Below are 13,265 nucleotides of genomic sequence, written 5' to 3' on the forward strand. Positions count from 1 at the left end.
AGAAACCTTAGTTTTCTATTCTCAAACAAAGTACAGAAGCCACCTTTTTTCGCAGTTATAAAAATACGAAATGTCATCTCTTTTCAGTTTGGTTTGACATTAATGGCAGTCCCAATGGATTTCGCAACTAAAAACGTATTGCAAGAACTCTTAAGAGAATGCACCAACAAATCGATACAAATTCCAGAAAGCTTTATCTTATACTACGTAAGCATGAAACGATGTTAAACCTGATCTTTAACCCAGCTTTAGGTGAAATTATTACTGTTAAACCCCTCCTGGGGGATACTTCCGGGAACGCTACCACATCGTAACGACGTGAGGTACCTTGTGAAACAGTGCGTGCAGAAATTAAGCAATCAATCGCACTCCAGCATCGTAACGTTAAAAATCCAACACTATTTTAAAGAAAACTTCGAAAATCTCGAAAATATGATAATAAAGAACCGGGCTGATCTTAAGGCGCGAATTTTGCCCTTAGAAAAAGATATTCTAGACGCGTACGTCGAGGACGAGGAAGGACTAGGGAGACTGTTCCGGAAAGTCGTATACTTCATCACCTTAACTTCCGGGTTGGGCAATCCAACTGATGAACAGGTGAGGCTCTTTGCAAAGTCATCGACTAATTTCAACACTAGGTGTACAAGGAATCAGCGGCTGCCTTAAAAAGTGCGTTGCTCGAAACGGATCTTAAGGAGTTTGTTAATGAGACGCGTGAAAATAAGGAGTATCAGTTGATTGAGTTGACCGAGTTGGTGACGGGGATAAGACTATTTAACCGGGACTGTAAAAAATGCGGATCCGGAATTGAGGACTGTATGGGTCTTCTCTAGCTGCCCTGATGTTGAAGTCCGCCTGTTTCAGTACCGAAAATGCTAACCAAGGCCCTTGAAGTGACGCTTCAAGATATCGAAAAGACATTGGAGTCGATCATGGAAACTGTCAACTTGCTTACGACTGCTGTTGACAACAACTACGAGATTGAGCCGAGTGCAGAATCGTACGTCTTACGTCGGCGCCTACCGGATAACGTTGATGAGCCCCAGCTCAATCACGTGATGAACTTATTAATCATTTATAGGCAATATGAATTGTTTGTCAGGTAAACCTAGCAAACGTCTCTGAATACAGCTCACATCCACATTTCAGGAAAATTCTAGTTGAAGTCAGCAACATGAGTACCACCGCAAAGAGTACCATTGAAAAATTAAAAGATCTTCTGTCTAAAGTGCACAACTCGGTCAGTTTTAGAACTGCGATTCCAACAATCCAAGTTTTTGTATGGTACTAACTTTAACCCCATAGATGGTACACAAACTACTTTCAGCCACTATTCTCCCAGGTTGCCGACGCATGGTACCGTCTGCAAAATCAAACCATAGCCTTATCTCAACTGAACCAAATGCTGCTAAACCTCCATTTTGAGGTCGAACGTACAAACTTTACCGAGGATGTGATTCGCTTAATGCTCGGCCCCTCCAGTATCATCTCTGACGCGGACCGATTAGAGAAAACAACGCAACTGAAAATTAGACAGACAAGCGCGGACGCTCCCATCGTCTATCCGTCGGACGTATCCGACTTTGAACGAATCGAGCTTCAGGTGTCCCAACTTCTCGCACTCGAATGGGAAATTATTCTCTGAAAATTTTAGTACCTCGGGTTTTGCGCTTGGAAGTTCGTGGAGACCGGCGGCGGGCTGATACCGGCGAATCCCAATATGGGCGTTTTGCGAATTGATGGGAAATACTACGCGTTTTGTTGCCCGGAAGCTGCGGTCGCTTTTTGTTCAAATCCCTTCCGGTATGAAGGAGCGACTTTCTATTGTACAATAATTGGGTTATTTTTAGAAATATCTTAAGAGGACTTGAGGTGGTACGACGTCGATGTGAGCTAATTAATTTACTTCAAATGGAAGATCAGCTGATTAAGGTTTCCAAAATCGAACAGTTAGTAATCTACCAAGTACTATTTGTGACAAAAGCCAAAAATTTGCCTCTAATTTAGAACAAAATTTAATGCAAAAGGCGCACAATTGAAACTTACGTGTGTAAAATGGAGGGTTCTCGTTCGCATCTTTTTTGACACTTTTTTTTCGAAGAATCTGAATTTATCGGAATTTTCATAAAACGCTAGATGTAGAAGCTACAGTGTACTACTGTATTTCGCCATATTGGATTTTTACGAAATGACATTTTAAGTTTTTCGGTGATTCTCAGTTATTTTCAAAGATTTTTCATGAATTTCAAATGCGTTTTTTAATTACAGAAAGGGGAAGCTTTATCCCCATTTAACCCTTGCTGTATCTCGCACCATTACGGAGATCCCATTGGTGAGCCACGAAGTTGAACCAAATCCAAGTTGGGCACTTTCTTATAGTAATGCCCTTTATTTTAAGAATGTCAGGAGCTCAATTTTAAAAAGAAAATCTTTGTTAGAGCACCTAATTATGTAGAATCCATCGCGATACACAGTTTTTATACAGGGTGTTTGGTTTAACTCGAATATTGCATTTTATCTATTAGAATATTTTTATTGCAGACATCCTAGGTGATCTAGGTTTCCATGGCGGACAAATATGGCAGGATTGTTTAAAACGGCAATTTCTTGGTTATCTACATTATTTAGTTCTATATTATATTATTTAGAGTTTTCACGTCCTTTGTTTTTTGTGTGTTATTTGAAATTAAAATATTTGGAACGAATAAAAACTGCCAAATCACCAATAAATTGTCATTTTAAACAATCCTGCCATCTTTTGTTCGCCATGGAAACCTAGATATCTGCAGTAATAGTATATTAAAGCATAAGTTGCAGAAGGCGCTATAGAAAGGCGCTATAGAAAGGCCTTCTGCAACATATGCTTTATACTATTTTCTCTGTTGAGCATTTTAATTGTATTAAAAAAATTAACAATTCTGACATTTTCTGTAATAAATATTTCAATCAAGAAATTAAGTTGGCTACGCTACATTTTGAAAAAATTCAATTTAACAAGCGCGTCAAATACGAATTTGTGCAGTATATTTTAGTTTTTTCAATAAGTGAATAATGTGCGAAGAAATTCTTCCTTCCACTCCTCCAGAGCTTCGACAGTTAGCAGAAGAGACTGTTCATAATTTGCTACCAGGCAATAATTCCACAATTATTCTAAAAGTTTATAATAATTGTACATTTAGTGACAAAGATTAGTTTTGTAATTTTGTTAGGTTATAAAACCTCATTTGTATTAAATGTGGATTTCTCTAAGTACCTACACTGAATTTTCAATACCTAATGATTTCAATTACCCGTATCGTTAATAACTGTAACATAATGTTATAACAATAAGTGAAATTAGTCCACATTTTACTAAACCGTTGAGATAAGTATTAACGTCTAAATCATCCAGGCAGAACTTTGAATTGACCATTCGCGTATTATGATCAGCCTGGATGATTTAGACGAGCATGCCAACCACTGAATACCAAATGTTCTTAAAAATCTGTCAGTTGTGGAAAATAGTTACCAAAAATAGTGTTGGAATGAAACTCATTCCAGCACTATTTTTGATGTCGGAATACTGTCATTATAAACGCAAAACAGAGAAAAGTATTTTAATGTATAAAAAGCAATATTGCAAATAATATTTAATATTAATGAAACAAGTGATATCAAAGTTTAGGAAATTTTAAGGTCTTTTCAAAAACTCCAAAATATATAAAGTGGTCTAAATGAAAAAATGTAGTTAAAGGTCGTATATGAAAAATCAAAACACCCCGTATAATAACTGCTAATCGCGATGTATTCTACGCAAGAAAGATTTTGCCAAAATCAATTATGTTTAATCATAAGAAAGTTATGCCCATTAAAAAATCGACTAAATTCGAGAAACGCCCCCTACCGACCAGACGATTAGAGATACCTAAATTTTGTGTGTGCCAGTGATTTACTCTTTAAAATTGAACTCCCACCCTGTGCAGAAGAGCGCTTTTGAAAAGGGACGTGGTTTCCGTCGGTTTCATGTTTAAAAGTAATAGTTTTCTTTTATTGTAAAACGCCACATCTAATATATAAAAATCTCGTGTCACGGTGTTTGTGGTCGCCTAGGTGGTCACACTCCTCCGAAACGGCTCGGCGGATTTTTACAATTTTTTTTTGTATGTTTACTATAAAAATTACAACAAGGAATACTTGAGTATTCGATTGTGAGAGACAGTGGCGGATTGACATATAGGCACACTAGGCACGAGCCTAGGGGCGGCAGGTTTAGAGGGCGGCATTTTTTGCGCTATATTTATTTTAGGTAACATTTTAAGTTTTAAAATAAGTCCTTTAACAAGTTATATACAAATGAAAAAGTTCTTTAATTAAATTATGAAATAAATTGGAATTGGTAGATAGTTTAAACAAACTGTAACTGTAAGAACGATAATAAAAAGTCATACATTCCTCTTCTAAAACTATAAATAAAGAGGAGATTAACTTTACCTCCCTGCATACAAAATAAATAATCATGGTTCTCCTCCCCCAACGTAAAAAAGGTAATGTTGACTTAGAAACACTGTGGCACGACCGCGATTATGGTAGTATAGTAGTAATTCCAAAGAAAGTTGGTAGTAAACATTTGATTTTGGTCCAATGGTCATACCCTGTATCCAACTCTTTAAGGTTGGTGGTAGAAATTCCTCAACCCACTTCAACATGCGAAGTCGAAGCACAAACCGACTTGCATCCAAACCCGACATACATCGACCCAAGCTACATGTGGAATATCTGGGATTGGAAACGACAGGCAATCCTATACGTAAGAGGAGCTCAATTTCCAAAAAACTGCTCACAATTTTGTTCTAGGCGAATTTATCCAGGTGTATCACGTGTTCTACGCAAACTACCAAATCACGAGCACGAGAAGCTACGGTAACGCAGACGTACGACACGAAGCACGCCTCGCAGCAGACCAAAAGAGAAAATTACTCGAACGTACCCACAGTATCGTCCTTTATTTATGGGTTGCGAGGAAGACTGGACGATTTGCAACATGTGATTACTTTAACAAGACCTGTAGATGAATAAACACTTCTCTCGTTCACATTTTATTTCTTACCCATCTAAAGTTTCTTGAAAAGCAACTTGGGAACTTATTCAACATTCTTATGATATTTTGATCTCTGAAAATTTTCTATTGTGAAACTTGGACCTTAAAAATTAAAATTTTGAAAACTTGAACCTTGAAACCTAAAACCAATTTTGATTGTGAGAGCACACATTTAAAATAAGGTAACGTATTATTATTCTTCAAATTTAAATCATGAAACTTCAATGATGATTCAAGCTTCTTCAAGATCTAAGTACAAAATTTGAGCGTCAAAGTTTGTGGTTTGCGAATCAAACACATAAGATCTTTAGAATAATTTAATAAACATTTTGAATTATTTGAAAAAAAGACGTTGCGGCGCTCCAAAATTTTTCAAAAATCCTAGAATATTGAACCTTGAATGATTCTTAATTCAAGCTTCAAATTTCTTTAAGATTCAAGCAAAACAAATTTTTTAACGTTATACAGTTCGCAAATCAAACTGGAAGAAGTTCAAAATTCAAACTTTTGTTGGAAGGTTCAAGTTTGATGATTGAAGCTTTAGGTCCCAAAATGTACATGTGTATTAACAACTGAAAAATATTACTGTAATTCAGTTTGATTTGTAAACCTGAATGATCTTGTTATTTTGATGATGAACTTATAATCTTGAATTTTGAACGCTTAATTCCCGAAAGAATGGTAAATCGTGTAACTTGAAGCTTAGAAATTAAAGGGTGGGCGGAAGGGGGCCTAAGGTAACCCCAAAGCTTCAGTGTTTCAAGGGCCCACACAAAACAAATTTTCCTTGTGACATGAACTTAACTGCCTAATCTCACAATTTTTGAACGTACCAATTTAAAATCCTCAAAATAGGTCACGTTGAAATTCCAAAGTCAACAGTTTGCTTCTATTATTAATTGATGATTTGAAAATATGATGACGCCACCAGGCAAACGAGAAATTGCCTGAAAACTACAACAATTGCTTTTGGGAGAAAGTCATTAAATTTCTCTGGGGGTCAGTCCTACCAAACCTTCCTTTTCTGGAAGATATTCAATGCACGAGAGTTCTAAGGAGAGAACGTTTTGAGAGAAAACGCAAAACCGGGAGTCGGGAGGATATCCAATACTCGTTAGCTAGAAAAATACCATAACTCATCGCGTGGATCTAGTAAGTATATGTACCTGTATTAGAGAATGATCAAAGTCTTCGTGAGCGAAGGGATTTCTGCGCATTTTTGTGTTAGTTGTTAATTACACGGCCCCTCGTCTTTCTGCAAGCATTCCTCTACGGGCCCTCATTTGCTGCCTTCCATCCAGACCGCCAGACAGCCAACCAGCCAGCCAGCCGGTCAAAGTGAGATTAACTACCTTTTCACAAAAAAAGGAAAGAAAACATTTTTCCCAAATAAACCAAGAACTACAAATGTTTCGCCTGGGAGGTATATGATTAAAAATTTATGGTACCGAGAAAGACCAATAAGAAACCCAAAATTTTAAAATTTTCCAAACTACCCATCAAAAATTGATTGCTCTCTCGGCCAATCATGAAAGTGCGGAGGGCTGAAGATACATATTTTGTAGTACGAAGGTAATACTGGAGGGTCAAATACCCTCCAGGAAAAGAAAAAGTGGATTGCTCTTTAAACGATCATAAAAGCGCGGAGGACTGAAGACCGTTTATAGTGAGAAGGAAATACCAGGGGGTATGCACTACACTAACTTGCGTTAACGACAACCGTTTTTTTTTATATATCCCACTTCTGACACCACTATGATGTAGCTATTACATGGCTTAGATCTACAAACTCTGGAACACGTGCGCCAATACAGAAAGTTTTGTCAAAATCAATTATCTTTAATAATAAGAAAGTTATGGGGCATTAAAGAAATCGACTAAATTCGAGAAACGCCCCCTAGCGGCCAAACGATTAAAGATAACTGAAATCTGTTCCCTCCAGTGATTGGTAAAATTTATCATTTGGGAACCAGTGATTTTCTCTAAAACTGAGTTCCAGACACCTAGGTCAATTTTTTTTTCTATATTAAAATAAGGGAGGTGTCCACCATGCACATGGCCTCTTTCTAATAGTTTGTGTAGATTACTTTAAATTTAAAATTAAATTAAAATAAATAAAAAATAAATTAAAATTACTTTAAATTTAAAACTTCCGCAGAGTTCTAAATTTTTCGCCAATTTCGGTGATATTGAATGACGAAAATCTCAACGAAAATACTGCAAAAACCCAAAATAGAGCATAAATGACGCTATATGGCAAACATTCATGACCCATAACTCGCGCCGGATAAATCCTACTGCTTAACGTGTTTGACTGGTCATTTCCAAAATATACTCACACAAAACCCAAAAAATTTATAAAACGGAATGGAATGTTTATTGCGGTAATAAAAATAAATATTTACACGCAATTTACAAAAATTACAATAATCGCGTGTACGTTTTAATTCGCGTCGGTATTTAGGTGAATTTGTCACGCAAGATAAACATTTTACGTACTTTCAAATGTCTAATTAATTCGATAAGCTTACCCGTTTGTTAGAACTAAATTTTCCATCGCAAAAATAACAACCCCCGACGCTAATTGGTCAAGCGTATACGTGTATATAACATATTTCGTATTAGAAACGCTTATGGTAAGGTACTGAATTTAATTAGCGTATTCTGTTTGAAACGGCCTTGTCAGGAGATTTCCCCGCGGGCAATTTAATATTCTGTCGTGTAAAGGAAATTACAGGCAGTGTTTTTATAACATACTTTATATGAAATTTTCCCGGTAAACGCGGGCGTATAAACCTATCTTTCTAAATTCACATAGGGAATATTCTGTCGATAGAAACTAGATCAGCACGAGGGCATAGAAATTGAAATATTAAATTTTTCAATAGAGATTTTTGGGACATCTAGAATTCAGTGTTCTCTATTGATGGTCACCTGTCACCCTATTTATGTTATTTTAAGGGCTTCCAAATTCGTTTGTATAACGGTGGAAAACCGTGCAAGCAGGTTACGATCAAGAAAGTTGCAATAAAAGTGAGTTCTCCCCAACACTTAGTTCATGAATAGGCATTAAGATTACATAGGATAAAAGAACTTCTTTTTATTATAGAAGACGCGAGTATGAGAGGACGCTACCCTTTATGTTGTAGGCGAACAAAAAAACGTCAAAAATGCACTGGAAGCTTTTAATGTTCAACCCCTCTCTCGAAAGCATTAGCTGCGGCATGATGAAGATCGATTAGATAAAATCGACTGGTTGCAATTTCAGTTCTTACATCAAAGCGTGGCTTAGTCATCAAGCTTATCGTACAGGCAAAGGGTTATTAACCGATATTAATTAATTAGACCTCAACGTCAAGGGCTAATTGGATTATTATTCTACACAAGAATTGTTGCTTATTTCTTTTTTTTATATTCTACGTGACTTCTGCTGCACTACCATTTAATTACTGGTTTTAATCCTTTCTGACATGTATAAAATGATGCAACGCAAACCATCCTCCCAGAATACTAATACCCGATGAAGAATATGATGCAATTTCCATTTTTTTTAAGTTATTTCATCGCCACTGTGCATTTAGACAAAGGGAATTCAAACTATAACAAATAAAGTCGTCCTGAAAGATAAAAAAATGCTCTGGCACGTGGATTTCATATAAAATGGGAGTAAAATGTAACAACTTTGAAGGCTTGCAGCTCATCACCTTGGGGTTAATACCCCATTAAAAAATTTAAAAGGCGCAAGGGGACGTGAGATACATGATTTAAAAGCTCATTTCATTCTTTGAGCAGATCTAGCTTTACGGTCGCTTTGATTCCATACAAAATGAAATTTGTAAGCTACTCCTCAAACGCCCCTCTACAATCCCGTTATTTTGTACAGTCGTGAATTGCATTTAATTGAAATGTCTAAAATTTTGAAAATAGTTGAATTGAGTCAATCTATTCTAATACGTTTGGTTTCTCTTCTGGATGAAAATCACGGGTTTTGAACTCTCTTACTTAAACATATTGGTTCTGAAAATTTCCTTTTATTATCCCGGCTAGCTTTTAAGGATAAAATGGCCAAAATTTTAATTTATATTAGTTCGAAAGATTTTATTTTTGCCAATATATTTCAAACAAAGCAAATTACATGCGTACGTCTTAGTGAGTGGTCCAACCAGAGCATCAGGTTTTAATTTTCTGATTATACGTGGAAATATAGAACCAACCATCCGCAGGTAAGATATTAAAATTTTACTTATTACTGAGCTGGCCGTGGTATTAATTATTTCATTACAAAAAATTAATTGTTACCAGTCAGTGCTATAGAAATAAACTTCATTTTCATTTCTACCGGTGAGGTTTCCAACCCCTGTAAATGTAACTGAGGCGTTACATCAAGAATCAAGTACCTTCCCTATCCTTTATTAACTAATTAATAATAATTAATTTTTCTGCATGGCGTCCAGTAATGAACCATTTTTTCTTAAAGAAAATTTGATTGGCAGTGCCCCAGGGAGTGCACGAATTAAAAAACCCACACACGAGAATTACGCTTAATCATACTATTACCAAGTAGGCGAATTTGTCTCACAGTGGCGTGATTTTGTCAGCACCTTTGGTTACAGAAGCCCCAGTTAAGATAGTATTTACACCGTTTCCCGAAACCCATTATGAGAACAATATTCTACAGAATTTAACAAAATGCAGAAAATATGATGACTTTTTCTTACAATTCCATCGGATATACAATTCGTTGGAAAATTTAACTCTCTAAATTTGACACCCCGTAGACTTGCTATGAGATGTGATGCCCAAACGGCGTACCCAAAAATTCTTAAAAATCCCAACTATACCTAACTAATTCGAAAAAATAAATGCAAATTTAAGAGCAACCTTTACACATTTGAAACATAGATAAATACCCTATTTGCATTAAATTGTCACTAACGTGGTGTTAATTAGTTAGCCCAAAACAAATAAAACCTTGCAATGTATTCTTGGGTTGAATAAAGGTGAAACGTAAAAATAGAGCATAAGGTCAGGTCTACAATATTGAATGGTTTAATATGCAAAACAAAATTGTAGACCGGAATGAGGTGTTATCTTATTGGTGAACATAATGCAATTTGTTACCTAGGTACATAACAAATTACTTCTTGAATTACTTCAATTTATCTTCCGCGTTACGTACGTACTTCAATTGAAACATTAATTAAGGGTTACTCAAAGATATATTCAACCCCCGGTTTAGATTATTCTTCCGCCTTTCGATCACAATGATTTAGCCTCGGATTTAACTAATCTGAGTTTTACATTAATCTGTAATGTACATATACAGGGTGTTACATATAACAAAAAATTGGGTGGCAGAGGGGATCACAACAAGTTTTTTTCCTAATCAACCGAGGGTCCCACGTGTTTCGTTTGGGAGTTAAAAAGACTGGTGGCACCACGTCTTTGTATGGGTTTTAGGGTGTGTCCTTGTCGATTTTGCAGAAAATTTTTCAAAATTCCTACCCCTAAATGGGGGTGCGAAAGACATTCTGATTTCGACGAAATTTGGTATCTGGTATATCGACTTAAATCGTTAATTTTTTGATATTTGCCACATTTTCAATTACATGCGAAATTAGATGACTCACTAGTAGGCGGGGGGCATTTTCTGACCCGAAGAGCTAATTTTCAAATGAGTATAACTTTTGTTTGAAAAATAATTTTAAAAAACTGTTCCTTAACTCATCAAGTTTGTATACAACAAATTTCGTGGAATTCTTTCCACTTTCGTTGTCTGGCCAAGAATTACAGTGGAATATTTTTTTTCGAATTTTCAAAAACGAATTTCAGATTCGTGATTTTCATGTACAAAAACCCCCAGATACCAAATTTTGTCCAAATCAGAATTTTTTTCGCACATTCATTTAGGGGTGCGCCCTTTCCTGGCAGGAATTTTGAAAAGACTTTTTAACTCTTATGGTTGCTGAGAAGAAAATTGCAAATTTCACCATTTCTTTGGGGGCGGCTCCCAAAGGAAGCACGTTGGACTTTCGGTTTATTTGGAAAAAAAAGCTTGTTGTGATCTATCACCCAATTTTTTTACATACTTCTATGTAACACCCTGTATACTTTTTCCTACGTCACATAGGGTTTCTAGTTTTTTGGAATAAAGAACATAATGAAAAATATACAAGGTTTCCCATGAAATAAGCCATAATTCTTTTTTTTAATATTGCAATTTGTAATTATGTTAAAATATTGAGTACCCTTTCGGATGACGTTTCCTATGATATGAATGTTGGATGACGTAGAGGTGACACGACATCGCATTTGTCATTGATATTTTAAGAGAGTAACCAATGACAAAAATTAAGCTAAATATGACATGTTCGAGCATTTTTTGTAGATACTGATTAATTAAGAATGTCCCTAATTTCTATCAGTAAGTTCAATTTGAAAAATTGCACTTAAAACTCAAGAAGAGAATGGACAAGTATAATTTAAACGTAACGGACACTGTTTACCACGTTTTATTAATCAGTGAACATGTGTTGCTAGCATAATAACCTGTACATTAAAAATGAGCGTTGGTTCGGACCTCACTCCGGCCCCCTTTGGAAAAAAGCCGGGCAGACATTGGAATAGAAAATGCCCGAGCGGGTTCAAGAAAGCAATCCGCACAGACATCCACGAGGCCCTAGATACAACCCATTAACCTTCATTGATCATGAGTTTGGTATATGCAATAACCCTCACTCCACAGAGTGGCTTATTTTTTACTCAAAATTAGTGACGCTCTTTTGAGGACACAAATTTAACAAAGGACCACAAACCTTTTTGATGAACAGCGTACTGCAGATGCCCATCCATCCATGGTCACTATGCACAATCACAATCAGTTAGTCAAAATGGTCCGATATGTGTAACATTCACGACAAAACGACGCGTTTCCGACGCACTTAATACAAACAAACTGAATTAAAATTTGTTATCAGCTCTAAGCAGGTTTCTTTTACCTGCGCATATACCTACATTTCGAACACGTGTTCAGATTGGCAGTGAATGGGGAATTTTGTTTTAATATAGTTAACAGATGTGCCTTATTATAACGTCAATTTATATTCAAGGAACGAAATGCATTTTTTTTAAATAGCTATCTTTCAAAACCTCATATTACCATCTCACTTTTATGTTAGCGTCTAAAGTAAACCATTTCCTTTTCATTATAACTCCAAGAGCAAAAAACGACACTGGATTTTAATTTGCCATTCGTGTCAATATGTGTAGCATTCGTACAACTCTCCTTTCCATCATTCTCTGATGACTAATTAGCAGTATAGCACTACCAAAGAAGCAAAAAGAAGGATAAAGCCTTGTTGTCAAAATCGAGAGAACAGAATTTTGATTGAGGTTAATAGCAAAATAAATGTTTCAAATAGGTTTTGGTCTTTAGAATCGACAACAAAATTTACGTTTACGTACTTCATTCTTCACTCTCTTTTAGTGAGTGATAATGAGTCAAAAATATTGACGAATTAAGAAATGCTCCTCAGTGACGGAGATGATGAAGCAGCGATAGTTCACTAGTTCTCTAATTTACATAAAACTTGTTCACAGTACTTCCCAAACTAGTTTTTTATATACATTCAAATACACCTATATAGTCACTGTAAAGGATCAAATTTGGCATGTTCCCAAATTTAAAAGAAGAAACGATGTACCTATGTCATATTTTTCCACTATATTTTACCTTATTAGAAGGTTGAAAAAAGAAACTGAGGAAGCTAGGAAAAGGTGGTTGGAAAATCATTGTAATAAAATAAGAAAGCTTGATAGGATAGGAAGGAACGATATTATTTGCAACAGGATTGAATAGGTTACCTTTTCGCACGTCGCGCATAAGGTAATAAGACATCGACGCGGAAGGTGTTAAAATTGAATGTTTCCGACCCCTAATTTATGTTTATCCCCATTTCTCAATCCCAAGCTAATGCTTAATTTATTTTTATATTTAATGTACGTGATTTTGCATCGCACAATTCCTGCTTTTTTAACAAGTAAGAACATAATTATAAACGTACAAGGTTTCAAAAAGGGAAAATCTCAACCTAAGGAGATGAAACGTAAAACTTGAAAATTAGGTTAGATTTGGAGTTTCTTCGGTGAAAATTGAATCCGTTTGAAGAGCACTTTAGTGCCACTGACT

The 13,265-nt window shown here is 35.8% G+C and overlaps 1 protein-coding gene across 2 annotated transcripts; it reads left to right on the plus strand.

Moving 5' to 3' along the window:
- On the plus strand, window positions 1-5,071 carry LOC116168067 (cilia- and flagella-associated protein 206-like). Of its 2 annotated transcripts, XM_031483719.1 has the most exons (11): window positions 1-207; window positions 253-597; window positions 639-816; window positions 865-1,102; window positions 1,150-1,279; window positions 1,328-1,603; window positions 1,655-1,803; window positions 1,851-1,949; window positions 2,269-2,332; window positions 4,651-4,786; window positions 4,834-5,071. In XM_031483719.1, exons 1-11 carry the CDS (start codon window positions 103-105, stop codon window positions 5,049-5,051), a joined length of 1,938 nt encoding a protein of 645 aa, XP_031339579.1. In that variant the 5' UTR covers window positions 1-102; the 3' UTR covers window positions 5,052-5,071. The 2 variants fall into 2 exon arrangements, with proteins under 2 accessions (XP_031339579.1, XP_031339580.1); XM_031483720.1 differs by lacking the exon at window positions 2,269-2,332.
- Window positions 5,072-13,265: the final 8,194 nt, after the last annotated feature.

This window comes from Photinus pyralis, unplaced genomic scaffold, assembly GCF_008802855.1.
Source record: "Photinus pyralis isolate 1611_PpyrPB1 unplaced genomic scaffold, Ppyr1.3 Ppyr1.4_LG4, whole genome shotgun sequence".
NCBI classification, from domain to species: Eukaryota; Metazoa; Arthropoda; class Insecta; order Coleoptera; family Lampyridae; genus Photinus; species Photinus pyralis.

What these genes read in the sequence shown, in the direction of transcription:
- LOC116168067 (XM_031483719.1), top strand. Translation starts at nt 103, where the DNA reads ATGGCAGTCCCAATGGATTTCGCAACTAAAAACGTATTGCAAGAACTC. An exon ending in CGGATCCGGAATTGAGGACT is followed by an intron (nt 817 to 864) that starts GTATGGGTCTTC and finishes CGCCTGTTTCAG; the next exon opens with TACCGAAAATGCTAACCAAG. An exon ending in CAATATGAATTGTTTGTCAG is followed by an intron (nt 1,103 to 1,149) that starts GTAAACCTAGCA and finishes TCCACATTTCAG; the next exon opens with GAAAATTCTAGTTGAAGTCA.